The sequence below is a fragment of the Ictalurus furcatus genome, chromosome 27 (genome assembly GCF_023375685.1).
Source record: "Ictalurus furcatus strain D&B chromosome 27, Billie_1.0, whole genome shotgun sequence".
Classification (NCBI taxonomy): Eukaryota; Metazoa; Chordata; class Actinopteri; order Siluriformes; family Ictaluridae; genus Ictalurus; species Ictalurus furcatus.
In genome coordinates, this window is record NC_071281.1 from 13945743 (window position 1) to 13967561 (window position 21819).

The 21819-nt window shown below is 42.0% G+C and overlaps 1 protein-coding gene across 2 annotated transcripts in view; it reads left to right on the forward strand.

The window, feature by feature from the left end:
• plekhg4 (pleckstrin homology domain containing, family G (with RhoGef domain) member 4) overlaps window positions 1-21819 on the forward strand; it is a 70878-nt gene that overhangs the window by 13980 nt on the left and 35079 nt on the right. For both annotated transcript variants that reach the window (XM_053617348.1, XM_053617347.1), the window contains exons 2-7: window positions 5857-6054; window positions 9441-11676; window positions 15379-15582; window positions 16897-17020; window positions 17899-17992; window positions 21560-21646. In XM_053617348.1, coding sequence (XP_053473323.1) covers window positions 5857-6054; window positions 9441-11676; window positions 15379-15582; window positions 16897-17020; window positions 17899-17992; window positions 21560-21646 — 2943 coding nt within the window. The remainder of the gene's footprint in view (window positions 1-5856; window positions 6055-9440; window positions 11677-15378; window positions 15583-16896; window positions 17021-17898; window positions 17993-21559; window positions 21647-21819) is intronic.

Consider the following 21819-nt stretch of genomic DNA (forward strand, 5'->3'; position numbering starts at 1 on the left):
TCATGCTGAGGTTAGTGATCTCAGTCTTATGGTGCATGAACGTTCTGTGAAATGTAGACCAAATGCAACCACAAATCCTCGGAGAAGCATTCGCACCAGAGACGAACTGACAGCACACACACACACACACACACACAGAGTCTACTTTTCTCATTTACTTATGCTGTAGTGTGTTTACTCGGTCGGCATAGCTACAGAACTTCATAGAACGATGCTATTGTAGACCCAGACCTCTCCAATCTAACACACCAGCGCCTCTGAGATTAAAGACACGAACCAGAGGAATAATGATGGAGAAAAAGATACCTGTGGGACGATTCAGATCAGGAGAATATTCCATATTCACTGTAAGCCAGCTCTAAATCGCTCTACAATCGACTCTCCTCGTTGACTGGACACTTTTAATGAGAGGAGCGATTCGCTTGCTGTTATTTTCAATCTACCGTTTGTAAAGAGAGAGAGAGAACAGGAAAGAGTGAAAGCTGATAACTCTGGAAAATTACATTCAGGGTGAATGTTGTATATTTGGCTTTCTCCTAAAAATACTTTCACATCGAGCGAGAGCTGCGTTAAAGCGTTTCCTTCCTGGATAATCAGTTCACAGGCTGCAATCCAATAAGCAGGAACATCAGCTTTGTTTTAGCTTCAGCACAAGAATGTTTTCGAAAGGGTGACCGCTCTAAACATTTAGCTTATAAGGTTCATTAGATTGTCGGCAGTGAAACGTGTGCTGTTGAGTTTAAATATACTGATTGTTTACTGTTTGGTTGTCATTCAAATCACATGTTCATATTAATGCGCTTGTTGTGGTCTGTTTTCGTTTCTGTAGTAACCACCTATACGGGGACTTGTTCGGTGGACATTCCACATATTCTACTAGTCGGTATACGGATTAAAAAGCGCTGGTATTTAACACCGTGTAGGCATTGATGTGGTGACGCTTTCTGTAAGAAAATGTTGATTTAACATTTGTGGTTTTTGGAAGGAGTCTCCAGTGTCGGAGTTTAGCAACTGTGATGTTTTCCACCACAGGAAAGTTCAGGACAGACGATGTTGCGTTTTTGCAGTTTCCCAGTAACATGATAAGCTGAGTTGTTTTTTTGTTTTTTTTTTGGCTTCATTAACTTCGAGTACGCAAGCAAACTGTTGACGCTGCTGTAGCATACATTGTGGAAATTCTGTACCCTTAAATGTAACTCTAAATGGATGGAAAAAAAAAAGTATGGTGTGTCATTATTTAATAAATAAAGAATGTTAGCTTTGATAAATTCCTGTAATAAAAGAGGAATAAAAGTCTTTGTTGCATGCATTTATTATAATAATTCACTTTGGGGTTTTGAGAGTAACTCCGCTTCACGTTAGGCTGCAACACTGATTATAGTGGGTGAAGGATTCTTTCAGGAATCTTTAACCCATATTGTTTATAGCTCATCTGTACTTTTTTTTTTCTTTTCTCTTTTTTTTTTTTTTTTTTTTTTTTTGAATGTTGACTGGATATCTTAAGCGAAGAGAGAAAGAGAGCTAGTGTTACAGCAATGTCCATTACTCACATTAACGCTGAATGATCTTTAGTATTTAGCTTTGTAGATTGTGAAGGCATCAGATCGAATAGGTCCGTGACCTCTCAGTTTCAAATGGCTTTAATTCATCACTGTCACACCATATATGGATGTTTGGGGGGAGAGAGAGAGAGAGAGAGAGAGAGAGAGAGAGCGAGCGGATGGATGGCTTGAATGAAAGTGTCTTAGTGAGGGTCTGAGATAGGGATCGGCGAAGTGTATGGGAAAAGGATGTGCACAGTAATGTAGACTGAGATCTAAAGCTAATGAAAGTTTGCTGAAATGGGGAAAGAGAGAGAGAGAGGTCTTTCATGTTCGGAAGGAAGAAGCCGGTGTAGTATTTCTTTCTGTCTCTGCATCTAGAGTGTTCAGCTCTGTATATAATTGTTTGTGCACATCGTGTAGGTAGATAATTATAGATAAGTTTGTAATTGTAATTATGTGTAATTATGTGTGTGTGTGTGTGTGTGTGTGTGTGTGTTTGCGTAACCATTGACAGCAGACGAGTAGACCAGTACGATGTATTATCGTCCACTTTATCCACAGTATGTTTGAGTGTTCTTTGGTGACCGACTGTACAAAGCTTGACCATCTGAAATAATAAAACTCGCATTCACACACAGAGACTAGGGCGATTCATTTAGAGACCAGGACTGGCCAAGCTTTTAAACGACTTCCTCCCATTAATCTAGCTAGAGCAAAGCTCAAGAAAATGACCTCATGTTTGTCTTAACCCATCAACCATTAACACGTCAGCCGGTGTTAATTGATAACGTGCTTTTGTGAATGAGTACCTAATGTTTGAGATTTATCCTGGAGGATGAACTGGTGTGTGTTTTGTACAAAATGGGCTGTACTGATTGAACTATAAACATTTCTGGCAGAATACTGGCAGTGCAGTGCAGTGTGTGTGTGTGTGTGTGTGTTCTCTCCCAGTGTTGTTTGTTGGGCTGACTCTCTCCATTACCTAGTACTGTAGACACCTCTAGGGATTATGGCCTCCTTCGTACTGTGCTTACTTTACTTTAAAATGTATTGCAGATTCTATAATACAGAAAGATGTCTTCCCATCTAATAGGTCTGTACGTTGCATCTTTGGTGGAGGGGGAAAAAAAACCTTCTCCACAGCCGATGATGTCGACCCCCATGTCCCGCATCCGGTAAAACAAGCTTTAGAAGCTACTTGTTAGCTGAACAGTTTATTTATTTATTTATTTTTATGCCAGGTAAGTAGGGTAGTTCTCGTCTGAATGTATTCTATAAGGCATCCAAATATTTCCCAGTCCCTCCAGGATTTAGCTTTTTTTTTTGCAATCTCAGAAATGAATGCAAACACCGCCATATTTGGAGGAGCTTTCAGTTGTTCAAAATGACTGTAGATCTGGGCCAAGGCGTGTTATGTGACGGCATCACAGCACGCATTCAGCCAAAGTCCTCTTCGTTTCACATACGTCGACCATGTGTGCAGCTGAAAGGTCTCATTTACCAGCAAACAACACTACGAAAGACCAGACAGTTTCGTGCAATTGCGATTTCGCTAATTCAAGTAGTTTCCACAACAACAAAAAAAAAAAAGCACAAACAACTCAGAGTTGCATCGCAAATTTTGAAAAAAGCTGCAGCAAAATCCTGTACGGGGCTGATTTCCTAAACTTTTGATCAGGTATTAAAAGGTTCCTTCAGCTACAGCCCGAGGAACTACAATCAGCTCCGGTTCCTCCAGTGGAAACTCGTATACTTCCTGTGTTCCTGAAATATTGCCTGCAGTGGAAATATGCCTGACAGACCAGACCTTGGATCAGTTCAGTATAATCCTGAAGATCAGATGTTCTACTACCACCTGAGCCAACCTTTGAGCGCCGTGTTGTCTCATCGTTCTCCAGCATACATGACTAACCGCTCAGTCATCTAGGAAAGAAAGTGAACAAATGCTCTAAGAATAAACAGTCAGAACAGTGCTAGTGGGCAGTCAGAGCAGAATGGATCATTTGGGGTAATTCGTATCCAGAGACCTGGGTTGTGTAAGAGTTTGTAATGGGTATGTAATGTAATCGGTAGAGTATGTAATGGGTTATGGTAGTGTAAGAATGACTGAAGAGCAGTTTCAAAACAGTATTTTGCAAGGATGTGGGCACTGCCTACACATAACTCCTGACTTTTGATGCAGGAAAAGACTCGGAGAGAGAGCGAGCTAGCGATGGAGATGTGCTCGGAGTGCCGAGGCTGTTATTGGCCCATCTAGACAAACCCATGGGAGCCCTATACCACAAGGATTAATCCTAATATGCAGTCTCTCTTCTATCTGGCAGATGGCTTGAACTAAAGAGAGCGAGAGAAAAGAATGGGGGGTTGAGGTTTCAGATTGAGCAAGAAATAGTCGAGAGATGTCCTGTAGGAAACGAGTTAGACCGTTTGCACCTTACAGTGAAGTGTATGCTGTTTTAACCTTGGTTATTATGATCAGTGATTGTCTCATGGCTTATCTGCATAACAATGCCTGTCGTAGGCCATTTCATCGCGTTTATTTATATCTCTCAAGGCACGTCGAGGGCAAGCCCTCATTTTCAATAGTGCTGTCTTTAGATAGAATGATATACGGTAAAATATTAGGTCACACATCTGTATTGAAACAGGCTGAAGATTCTCACGCCATCATTTTCAGTTAGCGCTTTATCCCGTCTTTAAAATGACCGTGACTCCGGAGCCTGTTTCAGGAAGCCGGAATTAAACATCGAAATGCTGCAGTGTAATCAGAGTCCGTTTTCAAGGTTTTCTCAAGGCTATTGCAAGTGTTTGAAGCAATCTTTCACATCAAGGATAAGTTACATAAGATGATCTTTACTAGGAGGCTTACAAGCTGCATGAAGATGCATGTCTGAAGGTCTGGGACAAAACACAGTGGCTTCAAGGTTCAGGCTTCACAGGGTTTCCCAAAATGTTGGGACAAATAGAAATGTTGGGTAACCAACATGGTGTTGCATGAAGGTGTCTAAAACCTTGGAAGCTAAGTGCGATTTCCTCACACAGTGAAGGTCACATTTTGATACATGCAAAAAAAAAAAAAATTTGATCGAGGAAAATATGTAGTTTCCAGAACTTTATATAGAAAATGTCAGCATTTCACCATGTAAGGGATTTTCTCAGGCTGCCATACTAATCTGGGTCACCTTCATAAACAATACAATGGGTGTATAAAGGAATTAAGTAGGACAGGTATTTCCCACATATTTTTCACCACTGATGGTGCTGGTTAGGGGCTCACATCTCACCTATTTAAGATCCATTATGCAGTTTTGGGAGTTTCCTGATGCATAGTATTAAAATAATAAGGCTATTATAACAGACTAGTCTGTGTTGTCTGTTTCCTTCTCAGACCATTGATTCATTGTTGTAGTATTCCGTTGTTATTTTAAACAATAATGTTAATCTTAATAATTTCTCCTTAAAGATTTTTGTTCTTTTTAATAGATGTCACTTGGTTGAGTTGATTTGATGGCAGTTAAAAGGACACACCTCCTTTTTGTTGGTTCGAGACGAACAGTAGTTTGGTGCCGGAACCAAACGGATGCTTCAGATTTTTCCAGAACCAGCACCGGCTGTGTGTGCGTGTGTGTGTGGAAAAGGGCTGTTGGAGATTTTGCTTTCATTTATAGTTTTTGATTCTTATAGCTTCAGCTGCAATGGGAAATTCTGTAGACCACTCCATCTTCATTGGCACTATCGAACTGCAGGTCTCATCTATAAATGTTAGCTTGCCCTAATCTCACAAGACACCGCTTTTTATCAGGTCAAACTTCGAAAGGCAGTCCTGGGGGAAAACTTTTTTACCATTTTTATCACAAGCAAAAGTAACGAGTGTTTTATAGCATCATGTTGTAGAGAAATGTCTGACTTTTTAAGCGGAATTATATTGTGATCTTTTATTTTATTTTATTTTATTTACTTATTTGTTAATTACTATTATTATATGTCTTATAAAGACCTGTATTTGCTATGAAATAGCCATTGAAGCCGGTAAGGCGATAAACCCAAATACAAACAAACAAACTCTTCTTAAAGAGAGTGTGTGTGTGTTGTACATGCATATCTGTTTTTTTAGGAGGATGTACATGTTTGTACAGATGTGCCCTTTTTGCAAGGCTGTTCACTGAGGTGTTTTGGTTGTCGCTGGGACTGTTCAGATTTTTTCCCTTACTGATAGTGCTTGTTGATGCACAGAATTGCTTGTACATGTGTGATTACTGTGTGTGTGTGTGTGTGTGTGTGTGTGTGTGTGTGTGTGTGTGTGTGCTCCCAGGACTCTGAATCTCTGGACAGCTGCATCCAGAGCACACTCGCGGCGCTCTACCCGCCGTTTGAGGCCACCGGTGGCACTGTGCTGTGCCAGGTGCTGGATGTGGTCGAGTCATCGTACCGCGGAGACGGCCTGCGCTACCTCATCGACTTCCTGGTCCCCGCCAAGCACGTTCTCCAGAGCATCCAGCAGGACGCATGCGTGAGTGATGCACTGCCTTTGATTACTACTTTTTTTTTCTTTTCTTTTTTTTATGGTCCTGTGAATTCCTTTGTAGTTACTCAGTGTCTTTTTTTTTATTATTCTTTCTTTCTTTCTTTCTTTTCTTTTGTCTCTCTCGTGTTCTTTGTTTTTGCTTTCTCAGTTGTAGTGCAGTCAATCACGCTCTCTCACACTCTGTCTGTTCAGTCGTGTCGCGTCATGTCTGTGATAGCATTGTAGCGTGTCGTGTTTGGTTAGGTGAGCTGCTTTTCCCTCGACTCGCAATTAGTCATAACGTGGGCGCAGTCAGAACACACACAAGCGCACACCTCAGACAAAAGACTGGAGAATCCACCAGGCTCGTGTGTTTTTTTTTTTTTTGTTTGTTTTTTTTTGGTAGCGGCTTCTTGTTTTGGTAATTTGAGAACCAGCCCACAAAAGTCCCATCAACACTTCAGAGATGAGGGGTTTTTCCCCATTTGTCCGTTCTCACTTTCTCACACAAGCACACACAAGCTTCAGGCTTGGATTCATTTAACGTTGCTGCCTCGCTGCTGGCAACAGCGCAGGCTGTACACTATATATACACACCACACACTTGCGCTAGAGGTATTACTTAACACTTGTTTTGAACACAGCAGTGTCCTTGGGAGTATATGTGTGAAGGCTGTATGTACTGTGAGGTTTTTGTTGTTTTCTGTGTGTCTGGTTGTTTCTCTCCCTGGACAGGAGCATCACACTTTTAGCTCTCCATAAAGGATAGAGACTTAAAGGGAGGTCTCTTCCTTCCTTGATCGTTCTTTTGCAGTCATCAGTTCTTAAATTTCACATTCACACAGGAACAAACGTACGGCAAAGCCTGCAACGCTCGGTTAGTCGAACAACATGTCACAAGCACACACACAGTCATTTTCCACAGAAGTATTACAGATCTTCAAAGGCTTCTAGACTTCTCGGTATAGTTCCTTCCCATCCCATCATACTGAATGATTATTGACTAGAGCTCTCAGTGAGATTTACCGTGAAGGTTGAGTCATCGTTAAGACATGTAAGAACACTGTTACTAAATTCATCATGGACGAAGTGCTTGGATTAATATCCAGAATATTCCGATTAGCCATTTGGATAATTAGAATATATTTGTTACAACAATTCCAGACTAAATGCTCAAGGATGAAGGGGTTTTTAAATGTAATCACGAGGTAAGATCATTAAACGATTTTAATTTCAATGGTGTGTTGACCGGAATAACGGCGTGTATACGAAAGACCTCTGTAAAGTCGTCAATCCATACAAACATACCTTATTGCCATAGTCATAACTTTGTGCCCCTTTTTTCCCCCGAGAGAGAGTTATTTCTCTTTAATTTAACAGGGCCAAACACGTGTATTAACCTCAGTAGATTTAGACAGGGGGATTTTGCTGCATTTTTAGTCGAACGTAAACTCGCATATACACCGCTTTCTTTACACATGTTTAAATGAGCGCTCTGAATACATTATTACCACTAAATACTTTTTGGGGGGAAATGAAAGCTTTTGTTTTTCTTTGCAACATTAAGATATATTTGAGGAAATATTAAAACATTACATCGGAAAGCTTCTGAGCAGCTGCGTGCTCGTGAGTAACTGTGTCCTCTGCATACATTTGAGAAACACCACCTGTAGGACACAGTCCATTTCTCTGGGTAAAGACAAAAGAGACACACAGGAGTGCTGTGTTTTCCTGAGACCTCTTCAATCAGTATCCTGTTCACAAAGCAGCTCAGTTTAGAGGCGCTGCCGAAGGACCACCTTTGCTTTCAACCATAAAAAGGTCAATAAGAAGAGCAGGAAAATGCTGAAAATAAATTCTAGACGTCTTTAGTGTCTCTAAGTTGCTTTGGCCTGTGAAGCGGAGAAGGACGAGCCTTTGACCTCTGTCTGCGCCGAAACCATGGGACTGGGACTTCTTTTCTCTACTGCCCCACACACACACACCTGTGAATGAAGAGTGGGTACACACCAACTGTCTTTGAACTGTCTTTGTGTGTGGCAAGGTGACCTTTAAACGGAAATGGCTTGACACTGGTATGTTTATAGTCTGTCTTTTAAGTGTGGGAATTTCTGCGTGTGTGTGCATACAAATGTCTGCTACCATTATGTAACGTTTGTTCTGAGGCACGTAAAATAATTTTTTTACCCATTATTTATTAGGAAAGGATTTTGTGTGATTCAAGGTCATTAATCTGTGTAATTGTGTGTGTGTGTGTGTGTGTGTGTGTGTGTGTGTGTGTGTGTGTGTGTGTGTGTGTGTGTGTGTGAGTGAGTGAGAGAGAGTGTGTGAGTGAGCATGTGATTTTATTTTTTTTCATTTTCTGTAAGTGTGTATCCTCTCCCCTGGATACTCTGTGGGAAAATCTCTTTTTTGCTGCACCTGTGGTTAGAGGAATGCGTCCCGGTCTGTCCTTCATACCGAGTCGGTGTTTAGGGGCCCATATGAAGGTGAATAAGGATATCATAATGGGAACTAGCAGCCCGAGCATGCTGACTGCTCTGCACATAAAAAGCTCTTTCACTCTTATCAGTTCACCCCCCAACCCAAAATCCTGTCGTCCACCACTTGGTGACACACTAGCCTACATCCTCTGAAGACTCCTCCACCCTTCGCTTTGAAAGGAAACCGCCGGTCATATTTGGCTGCCCAAGAATCATATTCCGGCAGGATATTTATTTCATCAGTGTCGTATTTGTGGTCTTCTGCATTGCATTACAGCGACACTGTTGCAGTCCGCTGGGAGGAATGCTCCGAGACGTGCTTCAGGTCTCCTACCATTGCTGGACAGTGGCTCATTGATATAAATGGAACCAGACAGACACACACAGAGAGAGAGAGAGAGAGAGAGAGAGAGAGAGATGATTTCTTAGTCCATTTTTTCCCTCTACGCTATTCTGTGATTGTTATCAGGATGAAACAATTCCTCAGTTCTACATAAAGCTCAGATTTTCAAGCTGTGTTAAATTTTTGTACCATGTTTCTTTTCATGTATCTGTTATGGAACAGGAACCATCAGGCAGCATTGTGTCTGGTCAGTTCCTGTGTCTGGGTGGAGTTGTATGAGGATGGGTGTTGTGTAGACACATTAGCCTCGTCAGTAAAAGAAATCACACGCTATGCCACTTTAATTTAACAGCAGCGCACACATTCTCAACAGTTGTGTTTCTCATGGATTTGTTTTTGAAAAACAACACTACTACCCCCTCACTGTTTGGAAAAACAACATCCTCCTACAACTGTAGTCTGTACATATTGATAACAGAAAAGACCTGTGCTCCATCAGTGCAAATAGTGAACTAATGAAACAACGGTGATTATTTAACACACTCTACCTCTGTTTTTCTCCGCAGTTTCCATACTGCGGTTTCCTGTTCCGCCACGAGGGCTGGCCACTGTGCGTCCACGAGAAGATTATAGTCCAGCTGTCGTCTTTGGACAGACGCGTCCTGCAGCCTGGTGACTTCTATCTGCAGGTGGCGGCATCATCCAACAGCTCGCCACGCATCACCCTCAAGTGCCTATCTGCAAGCGGGCAGCATGTGGAGGAGCTGGAGATCCCCGAGTTAGCTTACACCTCACTTTTCAGCATGGCCTGGCTAGACTCCATCAACCAGGAGAGGAGTGGAAATGGCCGAGTCGCCCTGGAGCACTGCCTTTTGTCTGCTGATAATGATATTTTCAGGGTGCCGTGGGATGATGTGGTGCATCCCGAGTTTATTAGCAGACCCCCAAAAGCAGGTCAGTTGGTACTGGAGAACGGAAGGGTTGAGGATACTGATGTGAAAGAGGGGCAGGAAGACCGCGCCGCTGAATCCGAGCATGGAATTTTGATAACCACGTCAACGGCAGAGTTGACAGAGAGACGGGATCCATGTAAGACAGTCAAGCTTCTCCCTGCTCTGGAACAGGATGACAGTAGCGGGAGGAGCAGTGCTGCTGACGATTCAGAAGGTGAATATGTAGAACTTGCGGAGATCACTCTGCCTCGCTTTTCTCCACAGAAAGGCTCCTTGACTCAGTCTATAAGCATGAACTACAGAAACTTGCACAAACCACGGACTACAGGGCATGAGCGGCCCAGCGCTCATGCCTCAACGAGCTCTGTGAAAAGTAGCAGGTGTCCCCAGAGCATTATATGCACCGTGCTGATCGAGGAGAACCTCACCGAGCCGGTTCTGCATCAGACGCGAGCAGGTCTACACGGCAAGCAGCAGGAGGCTAACGAGCACGAAGCAACCTCTTCTAAAGGTACAGCCCCATCCGACTGTATGCCTGAGCATGAGCCTGTGACAGAGTGTGTGCCTGAACACATGGACTGCATCAACACAGCACTTTGTGACTTGAAAACAAACAATTTGACGCATATCGGCCATGAATCTTTAGATCACTGTCTTGCCCCAGAACCAGATTCTGACCAGCCTACAGTTAGTAGCTATACCACTGACTTCGAAACAAATGCCATTGATAAGCAAAGTATTGTAAGTAGGGTTGAAACAGACGGTAACTTGAGTGACTGTGTTCTTCAACAGAACAATAGCAAACCAAGCTCAGAGCTTGGAGCATCTTCCGCCACTGTTGAGACTCCAAAAGAGGCGCAGATAGTGGTAGAAGCTAGCAAGGAAGCACAGACTGGGCCTAAACAGGAAGATCCTACAGACCAGCCAGCTAGCTGGCCTGCAGAATCTGAGAATAGGCCCTGTGGTAGTCCGTGTAGTAGTGAAAGCAGCCTCAGTTCCTGTGACACTGAGGAGGGCAGGCCAGGGTCAGCAAGCCCTCAGGGGCAGCAGGTAGACTGGGCCATTGTCTCTGCACAGCCTACGGAGGGTCACGTTACAGCCATTCTTCCAGGTCACGAGAGGACAGAGCCAAGCGAGAACAAAGAAAGTGAAAGGGACAAGGGATATGTAGGTGCCGGGATGGAGCTACCAAGGGATGAGGCTGAAGGAGAACAAGAAACTGAGATGCAGTACGTGGATGAGACTGAAGCAGGTACAGAAGGGAAGGAATCGGGGAGAGGGACTGAGAATGAAGCGAACACAGAGGGAGTGGCAGTTAATATGGTAGGAGAAGCAACGACTCCACAAACAGGTTTGGTTAATTCCACGCCCAAATCTGGCACAAATGTAAGCTCACCTCCAGGTCAAGAGACGGGAAGGTCTTTAGATACAGAGGAAAGAAAAGAAATGCAAGAGAGACAGAACAAAGAGGTTGACGAGTTAGAGGAAAGTGAAAGTATGCAGATTGAGTCCAAGGGAGCTGAGGACGTTGGAATTATGGGATGTCCCATGATTGAGATTGAGGTAACCATGGGAATTAAAACAGAGTCTGCAGTCTTTCAAACCCCTGGGGTTATGTCAGACGTGCCAGTTGCAAGTGACAGCACACCCTCAGAGCAAATGAATATACACACTCCGGATGAACTGGCAGAGGGAGTGAACATCGCTCCTGTGGTTGGAGTGGAGGAGGAGATGAACAACAGACAGGAAGAAAGACTAGAGGAGCAGATGCCGCAGGATGAGCCTGTATCGTCCGTTACTAGTACACAGCCGGAATCAGGCGAGGAGTCTCATCAGGAGCAGGATAAAGGTAGACTCCATTTTCTCATCCCAAACCTCACCTCTCACTCTTTATCTTGTCAAGTTGCCTTTTTTCTTTTCTCCCACCTGCACTTAAAACTTTATTTTTTCCTTCCTGTTGAACATCACTTCCTTCTGTCCTCCCTTCAGCTCACATTGATCCCAAACTCAAAGGTTTTCTCCGTTTCTTTATTTTATGACATGTTTTTAATGATGTATCATTTGCCACTCTGCAAACTCGATGTCTTTTTCAGGTACTTTTCCGGTTTATTCTGCCGAGTGTAATATTTTACGCTTTCCCTCAACACCGAGTTTACCTAGCTTTGTTCACTTTAGAAACACAAGCAAAAAGTCATGGTTCCTGTGCACCGATCCTGTCCCTGCGGGGGAACCTCAAGCAGCAGCCTACTGACAGCCTACAAATGGCTCTCAAATGGCCCGTGCTGAAGCATGAAAGCCTTTCTCTTCACTCGCTATTAGTGAAAAAGCCTGAAAGAAAGGAGAGACAGAGGCTGTTTCTGCTTATGCTGGGTAGTTTACGAGGACAGCCTTCATCACGGGTCATATTCCGGTCTCTAGACAGTATGATTTGAGATTTTGCCATGAGTGGTGACTCTCTCTCTCTTTTGAACAATAACCAAGGTTTTAGAGTCCTGATGGAAAAGGAGAGTGCTGGAGGAAAGACTGGGTCATGGGCAGCACTCAGACGGGGTCTAGTCTGTGTGTTTTTGGTAATTTAAGATCTTTCCTTTTGGATTGAATTGTATTTGTGGACAGTTATTGCCCCAGGCTGATGTTGACGGTAGATTTAGTGACCGTGTTTTGACTGGACGGTGGTAGTGTGTCTGCTTTAGAGTAGTTGTTGACCATGTTTCTGCAGACTATAAATAACTGCCAAGACTCACTTTTGAAAACATCTGTAAACAATGGAGCAATACTTTTACATTGCATTATCCATTATCCATGCCTCTTTAAAACAGTGTATCAGTTAAATATAAGTACAGTGTCACATGTGTATAGGGTATGGTGAGCTTGTCTCCTGCTCCTACTGTCGTTCAGGTGTGAACAGTAATGTGCAGGTGGGTGGGCTGCGGGCGGATGGAGGGATGGGGTGTGTGGGTATGTGGTGGGTTGCACTGTTTTGAGAGCCACAGTGACAGTGTCTTTGTTTGTTGTGAGTTGGGTAACTGTGATGGATGCCACTCCAGGTGGGTGGTTTACACATTTGACTGTGTTTGGGTTTCTCTACTTCAAGTAGTTTCAGTGCTGTAATTCCATCCATACTCGCACCCATTACTCAACTCTTTGTTGTTGTTTTTTTAGCACATTTTACTCCTCCATTACTGTCACCAGCACCTGATTTAACTGAAGTACAGGCGCAGATAAACTTTAGGTAGTGGCTGAATTATTTTTCGTAGACCGATCAGTGCCATGAAGCTCATCTTATGCCATGTGTTCGACTTGGCTCGAAAGTGCTTAAGTCATTTTCAACCTCTGTGCATTCGAGCTACAGAGTGGAAAGAAAACAGTGGATGCCTCACGGCCGTCTTTTGTTAGCAACAAGCTAGCCAGTTAACTGTGACGAGTGTATCTTTACCTCCTCAAAACAGTGAACTGTGGAGTCAGTTATACGTTTAGCAAGCTAATACTGTATGTTGATCTAAAGCAAATACTAGTACGTCAGCGTAACTCATTTACAAGAAGTGCTACTTTGTTTTACTGTCAATTCTGTGAGCAGCCATTTTGATTTGAACTCACTTTCTGAACTCAGAGTTGAGGAATTACCGAGTCCAGTGCAGCATAAAAGCCAGCAATAAGATGCGAAAGGATTACGCAGTACTCAACAGACAGCTACAAATATGGTAATGGTGAAACATAAACGAAACATGCTATTGGACAGGGGAAATATAATCTGTACGTTTGTGCGACCCAATTTTTTTTTTTGCATGAGCCCTGATCACATCGATTGATGACGTAAACATAACGGAATAATTTTGTTTAAGCACAAGTCCACTTTTAGAGGACTTTCGTTCTATAATCTGACACGTTATCACACACAGTTCAGCCCCGATTTTATTGGGATTGTCTTGTACAACATGACAAGTAATAATCTTAAAAGACCGCTGAAATCGCACAAAAAGAGCGCTGAATGGTAATCTATACTTAGATCAGCTAGGGAATTTCTAGGAACAATTGATTTCTTCTTATTATATCGAATACAGTCTAAAGGTATTTCTGTGTAGAAACAAGCAGCAGGACAAAGAAAATCTCAGACCTGGGGCTTTGAATTAGCAGTTGGACAGTTTTTTTTACCTCTGGAAAGTAGTTTAAATGTCTTAATTATCCTCCCGTCTGTGTTAAGAAACCAAGATGACTATCCAACCTGTGAAGGAGAGCTGATGAGCTAAACAGATGGGATTGTGAGTACAGGGTTAAACACACATGCATGTGGATGGCTGGGTAGGTTTGAACAGCGAGAAATGATCATATGGCTTGAAGAGTGAGAAATGATATCTGATCAATCTGTCTGTGTGAGCCATATAACAGACATAAACAAATGCGTGCACGCTTCTCGGACCTTTAAACGAATTCATCAGGCAGCTGTTTAAATAAGGGACCCCAAAGACCCAGCCTGGAGTCAGTAGCTATGTCTGAGAATAAATGAAGTCAAGAAAGAAAAAAGAGAGAGAGAGGAGGAGTGGGGGGGAGTAGACTGGGGCAATAGCCCATGGGCTTTGCCAGATTTGCCCTCCAGACGGAGAGGGGCAGAAATGTGAAACTTCATCCTGTTCCACTCTGCAGCACTTAACTTCTCTGAGGTCCCAGCCAAATCTGGGAGCTGTTGGTTTGATTTATTTCAACAGTGCAAAGAATGAGCCAAGGAGGGAACGGGTGAAATATTTAGTTAAATTCACTGCTGTCTTATCTTTAACGTTCCATTACATTGTGGAATCCGGTCCTCAGAACTTCACCTTTCGCTGCATCACCCTTAATCCGCTTTGAAATACAACGATCCCTGCCAGATTACATCTCAAACCGATTTATGCTTGTTTTCCCTGTCCTTGTGGTTTATGAGCTCGTGGCTGTGTCTGGAAGTATCCTGGCCACATCTTGTTTTTTTTTTTTGTTCTGGCAGAGTATTGTTTTGTTATTCAGTTCTCAGAAACTCCAATCTTTGGGATACTCTCGGAGACCTTGGATCCAATAAGTAAACACAAACGCAGTGCATGTGAAGGTGCGTGGTGGTGGTGTTGGTAATTCGACCATGCCGCGTAGATCAATTAGCCATTTTCTAGCCGTTTGGTCAGAAGGTTAGAGTTTCAGCACCTTTGCATGTCTTAAATCCAGGATTATGGGATGTTAATAGAAAAAAAAAATGTTAAGAAGATTTGAAGGTATTGGGGTTGTTTAAATCACGTAACCATAAATAGGGTACAGAAAACTGCTGGCCATATGATTGCAGAAGCTCAATTTACAGTAGAAATCTGGTGAGAGGTGAGACTTTTAATGTTTTTGCAGCATTCATAGTGTTGATTGGTTTCCTGCTGTGGTTGTATGGTGATGCTGGAATGCATGTTTCATACAGTAGTGACATGTTTTTAGGTGTGTTTATGCATGTGAGGGTGTGGTGGTGGTGGTGGTGTTGTTGTGTTTTTGTATGCAGTTTCTCTGGCTCTTCTAGAACATTACTGACCCAGATTCCATCTTGCAGGTTCCGTGTGTGCAGATGACCCGTCGCCGTGTCTCGTTTCAGCGACGCCTCCTCTGGGTAAAATTCACACGGAGGACTCTACAGTGACGCCGCAGGATCGTTCTAACATGTCTCCTTGCCAGGCTGTTAGGAATCAGCCTCTTCTCACTGAAGCTCATAACATCAACTCTGACATCCTGCGCTCTGGAGTGCTGTGCCTGCCTGGTACTGTGCATATGTGTGAAATAAACAACTCGAGCAATGCTGTCACATTTCAGAGATATTTACTCACAATAGCAGATCCATATACTGTTAGGATGTTCCAATACTTATGTGTTATTCATAGACAAATATATAGACATTTTTAGACATTTCCATTCATTAATGTAATATTTATCCAACGACCTTTGTGTGGGGGGGGGGGGGGATAATTATCATTTGATAGCAATTCTCGCATCATAACGGAGGGATTTTAGCCAGTTTTGGCAGAACTGCTTTTGAGTATGAGCTGCTCATGTTAAATCCCAGCACAGCATCTGTATGAGGTCACAATTTCCAAAATTCGCATTTTGTTCCTTTTCAGCCAGGCAGTTGAATCAGATGTCATTACAGTGCTGATATTTTCATCAACTCTGCATGAATGGGTAGCATTTATTACTTTCTGCCTTGTTCACTGAATTTCTACACTCCTACGAGATGACTGCGCAGATTTAGCACAAGAAGCCAGGGCATTATGGGTATTATTTACATTAAAGCCATGATACAAGACTCATCCCAATGAGACGATATTGACACAAATAAAATTGACATTTTAATACATTTTTTCTGCAATGATGACAAATTGAACCACTGCAATATTAATACACTGTATTGTTATAGAAGTATATCAGGATTTATAAAATAATAAGGTGTAATTTTCCCATTATTAATGATTTTTTTCAAGTGTCACTGAAAAAATTCATAGCAATGATATTAAAATGGAAAGATTTCATTTGATTTGAACTGTAGATGTAGATTTCTTAAATGATTAGGCTCAATAACAAATTAGTGTCATCCACCTGACATGCACGAGCGCGTCACAGTTACCAGTTTGATTGTACAGATGAGAAAAACAGTCCCACCCAAATACATTTATGATTATACCACTGCCAGAACAACGCACAACATGCTTCCGAATCATTTTAGACACGAGTGCAGCACACGGGTGTTGATTTTTCGCACACCATAATGTTTCCTTTCGATTAGTGTGACTTTTTAGACTATTAAGTACACATGCTTCACGGTAGTTAGGTTCCCACTTGCAAACTTCATTCTCTGTATGCTACTAACTCTGGTTCCGCCACCTAGCGTGTAAGAAGTAATTTCACGACACACCTCAGAAAAGCAAACTCCATCTCGCCAGTGTTTTGCATTGCGATATTCGAGACGCCGATATTCTGTCTTGTGCTTACTTAGTATTAATGTTTGGGGATGTATTTGAGGATCTTTTTATTTTATTTATAAAGCTGGTAAGTCATTGTGCTGCTGTTTTGTCTCTAGGGACACGAGACAAGTCAGGCCACGCACTTGTAACAGTGACGACAAGAAACACCGCTTGGCTGAACCCAAACTGCAACAGTAGTGAGCTTGTGCGCATCATGGTCTACTTCTACACCATTCTCAGGTATGACCTCGGACAGAGCCGTGCATGATCTGTACATACATCTTACCACCGCACCGTGTCAAGTTGAGCTCTTGAATTCAGTATCTTTTGTTTTGGTGTATTGCTGGTGATTAGTATCAGCAAGAATTCCATACTCTTAATCTACCGTTGTTTGGAAGTACTGTTGTAGGGAAGTAATTATGCATGTAAGGATTACGATTTCTTCTTCTATATTGATCTTGGAGAAACCGTTTATGTTGTTCATTTATGAAAATCGTTTTTACAGCCCTGTGCTGGGTTCATAGTAACGCTGTACATTTAAACACATTACAGTAAATATGACACACATTTTTAAAAAAATAAAAAAATCATAGATCTAAGTTCAGTAATAGGTGGAGCTCAAAACAGACCAGTCAGCACACATGGGCATCTGGAGTTTAAATGTTTTCACCACTTTACACGTAACATTTCTGTACAACAAAGAGCTGAGCTGTAGGTGTACCTGGATAGTAATTTTGTTCTGTTGCTTCAGCAATACTTGATCAGTACTGCTTCGTGCCTCTTTAATCCCTGTACATGTTTTCTTAATATGTGGAATGATGCATGCATGCTTAACCCTCCTATTATGTTGGGGGGTGGGTTATGGGTCAAAATGACTTCCACACTTTAAATACACACAAAAATAGCAAAGAACAGCTTAGTAAGTAAACCTTTATTATGGCTCGTCTCGGACGAGCCATAGGAAGAAATATTTGCATATAAGTCCCTAAATGAGGAAAGTCAAAACATTTCATAAAAAATAGAGATTAACCAGCATTTCAAATGTGGAAATGACATAATAACATAATAGGAGGGATAAAATGATATAATCCTTTATTGTGTGTGTATGTGTGTTATAGGAAAGAAGTGAAGACGTTGGGTTTGACTGTTCTAGTGGATGCCCGCAGGTGCTCACCTGTCCCTGCTCTCTTTAAGGCCTTCACCATTCTACAGGTGAGAATGCAGCCCTGTAACTATCCTCCAGTAAGAAATGCCATATCAGGATGTTCCAACAACCCCCCCCCCCCCCCCCCCCACTTTAATTTCTTCGGGTACCACTAAAAGTATATTAGGCCTGAATGCCTTTGGTTCATAAATCCTTACATAAAACCTTGCTCCTTGGGCATCTGCTGTAAAGCACTGCAATATTGATGCTATGAAATAATCACCCAAATTTATTCTGTTTAAGCTCCTTGCTCAGTGTTCAAAACTAAAGACTAATGCAGAATTAGTGCCATGTACATGCCAGCCATGTAGATGAAAGTCATAAATCGTAATGCATGTGCTATGAGATGATTCAGGGCATAGTTTTGAATTACAGACCTCGCTGAATTATTAGCCCCACACTATGCCATAATATTATGCAACATTCTTTAGCAACATTAATGGACACATGCTGAGGAATTATCAGAGTGGTGTCAAGAGAAATAAACAGTACAGTTTAAAACATGCAAACACAACAATAATTAACTCTGAATAACTACATGTAGACAACAATGCCATAAAAAGTCTTTAAAAACATTTTCTTGGAGACCTTTTAATGATATCCTGTGTTAAAGCAAATATCAGTGAATTCTCCTGGACTTTAGCCTGGACCTGTTGATGGTATCTAAAGCGTAATGTTTATGGTGGTAACAATTCTGCGAACGTGGCACACTTTATGCCCTACCACTGACTGGGTAGCTCTAACATGAACCACACAGGGACTCTTGGTTTCCTGATGATAATATTGTTGCTATACATCTTGAATGGTAGATTTGTAAGCAATGGCAGCTGTAATGCATGTGAAAAGATCTGGAAACTATGATGTTTTCTCTTGGAGTCAGTCTGAGCATAGTTGTTAAAGCTCTACCTGTGTATTAAGCCGTCATTTGTCCACCTCCATGTCAATTCTGAGGAATACTTTGATACTGGTGTTGGTCAGTATCGGTGTGATACTGTACTCATTTATTCATACTCGTGAAATAAAAAGCTCTAATACCAAGATCATCCGCCATGTGATATTATGTACTATAATGACCACGATCTGGACATTTTTTCATGATTAATGGCAATCAAATCAGACCTCAAGAGATGCTGCATTATTTTCCTCCAATACAAGTAACCTAATAAAATGTCTTACGGCATTTAAACAGTATCTTTAATACCGAGCACCAGGATAGCTGACCTGAACACAGCAACGTCAGGGGTCGGGGGAAAATGAGCTCAAGATGCTGTGAATTGTGTTCACACGAAGCTATTCACGAGCGTGGAGCAGTGAAGCAAGCATGCAGAGAACCTGTTGCAAGTGAGAGCATAATTCAAAGCACAAAGCCCGGTGGAAAAGAACCAGGAACCTTGCTATTATTGAAGTGTTGTTCAAGCCAAGCCCAGCCCAGTGGAAAGGAACCAGGAACACTGGTATCAAGTTCAAAACCAGGCTTGGCTGACCGTATAAAAGGGTGTAATATATCACTGCTTTAAGCCAGAATTAGCTGACTGCTTAGACAGGTTCTTGTTTGCATAGGTGTGTTAGTGTTTCACCTGGATCCTCACATTCTCCAGACATTTTGTTTGCCCTGACCAAACTTCAGATTTATCGTTCTGTCCATTTCTCAGAAAGCTCAAGTCCCTACTTGGTATTAAGCAAAGGAATTATGATAGAAAAACAGGAAATCTGACACACAATGAGAACTATTCATGAAATTAATAAATGGAACACGATGAATAGGTAGGTGGTCGTATATATATTTTTAGGAACAAATCAAGAGCACGTCCGGGAACATACAGGAACATTCCAGACACTTTCTGGAATGAGAATTATAGTTGTATACATTTACAGTAAATTGCTAGTTTACTTTATAGCCCTGTGATCAGCAGTGTAGTTTGTGCCTGAGGCATTTCTGCTTGAAAATAACACAAGTGCACTTTTACCTAATGAGGTCCAGGTGGAACATAGGTGGCCTAAGTAGGTCACTTTTAAAAAGTCTTTAATTCAAAGCAGCTTGGATCGCTGCAAAGAAAAGATGATCAGTTTATCATAGTCAGTTTCCATGCGTTCCGTGCTTCAGAATGTCACGCGGAGGAAATGAGAAGGGCACTGGCACATTTCAGGCAGGAGTGTCATGTGCCAATGTTGCTAGACACTATGGAGTAAGAGCACCACTGTATCATGACTGCATAATGGCCAGACAGAAGATCTAAGAACTTGAGTGACCTTTAACCCTATGGAGCACCTCAAATTTGCCTATGAAGCACCTCAGGTTCTGTCTGAGGAATATGATAATGTCTCATAAGTGCATACTTGGAGGCTTGCTGGCTGTACAGGTACTCACACACTGACCGAGCATAATATTCAAAGCTCTTATTCATTTCCTATTGTACTGTTTCCTTGTTGTTGTTTGATTTAGGTGTATTTATCTTTCATACAATGAAGATTACATTTTTTTTCTTTTTTCCATCAGTATACATTTTTTTACTTTTACTATTATATGCACTGTTTTGATTGGCTGGTCTTCATTTCCTAGGCCTGTTTGTGTCCAGTGTTCTTGTAATTTCTTGGAAAGTACAACACACACCCATGTGTTTGCCTTACACGGCATGGAAAAGAAGAAAACAAACGAAGAGTGCTTTAGTACACATAAACCACTCAGCACTTGAGTTTATGAAGTGTTGGTTTATTTTTCTTCAGTGTGTGACCTTTTCTAGACAATAAATGTGGATCTTTATTGATCGTTTCTAAGAATCCTGAAGCGTTTTATGGCTTTTTGGGGTTTGCTGTTATGCAATATTTATGTAAAGCCTTGTAGTTACAATTGTATAGCGCTTTTCTAGACATTCGGAGCGCTTTACAATGTATGGGGGGGGGTCTCCTCAACCACCACTAGTGTGTAGCATCCACCTGGATGATGCGACGGCAGCCATAGCGCACCAGAACGCCCTCCACACTCCAGCTATTGGTGGAGATGAGAGAGTGATGTAGCCAATTCAGAGATGGGTATTATTAGGGGGCCATGATAGAGAAGATCCAATGGGGGAATTTCGCCGGGGGAATTTCGCCAGGACACTTGGGGTATACCCCTACTCTTTTCCAAAAAATTTCTGGGATTTTTAACGACCGCAGTGCGTCAGGCCCTCGGTTTAACGTCTCATCCAAAAGATGGTGTTTTTACAGTGTAGTGTCCACGTCACTATACTGGGGTGTTAGGCCCCACCCACACAGACCACATGGTGAGCACCTCCTGTTTGCCTCACTAATGCCACTTCCAGCAGCAAACTTAGTTTTCCCCAGGAGGTCTCCCATCCAGGTACTGGCCACGCTTAACCCTGCTTAGCTTCAGTTGGACACCAGGCGAGAACTACAGGGAGATGAGGCTCTGGCAAGCTGACTCTTGTAGGACATAAGAGTTTCTTCAGTAAAAAAAAAAATTAGTTATTACAAAACCTACTGCTGAAAAAAGTTGTTTTAAAAAGAGTTGAGCATTAGTTTGTGATGTGTGTACCTCTGCATTAGCTTGGTTTTCTGCTATTCTGTGTTCTCAGGAGGCTATGCCTGGGTGTATCCACACTGTCCTCGTATTGGCTGATAGAGATCTGGCCTTACGCATGGAGAAGCCTACTGCAGTTCAGGTATATGTTTTTTTTTAAAATTATTATTATTATTCTTTTACATCGAGTTATAAGCTATTGACTGAAATTTGAAATCACAATGAATCCTATGCCTAAATCAGTGGTTTACTGTGAATCAAAGTCAAATTTGGTGAGTAAAGTTTAAAATAAAGAAGCCTTGTCTCTAAAAAGCC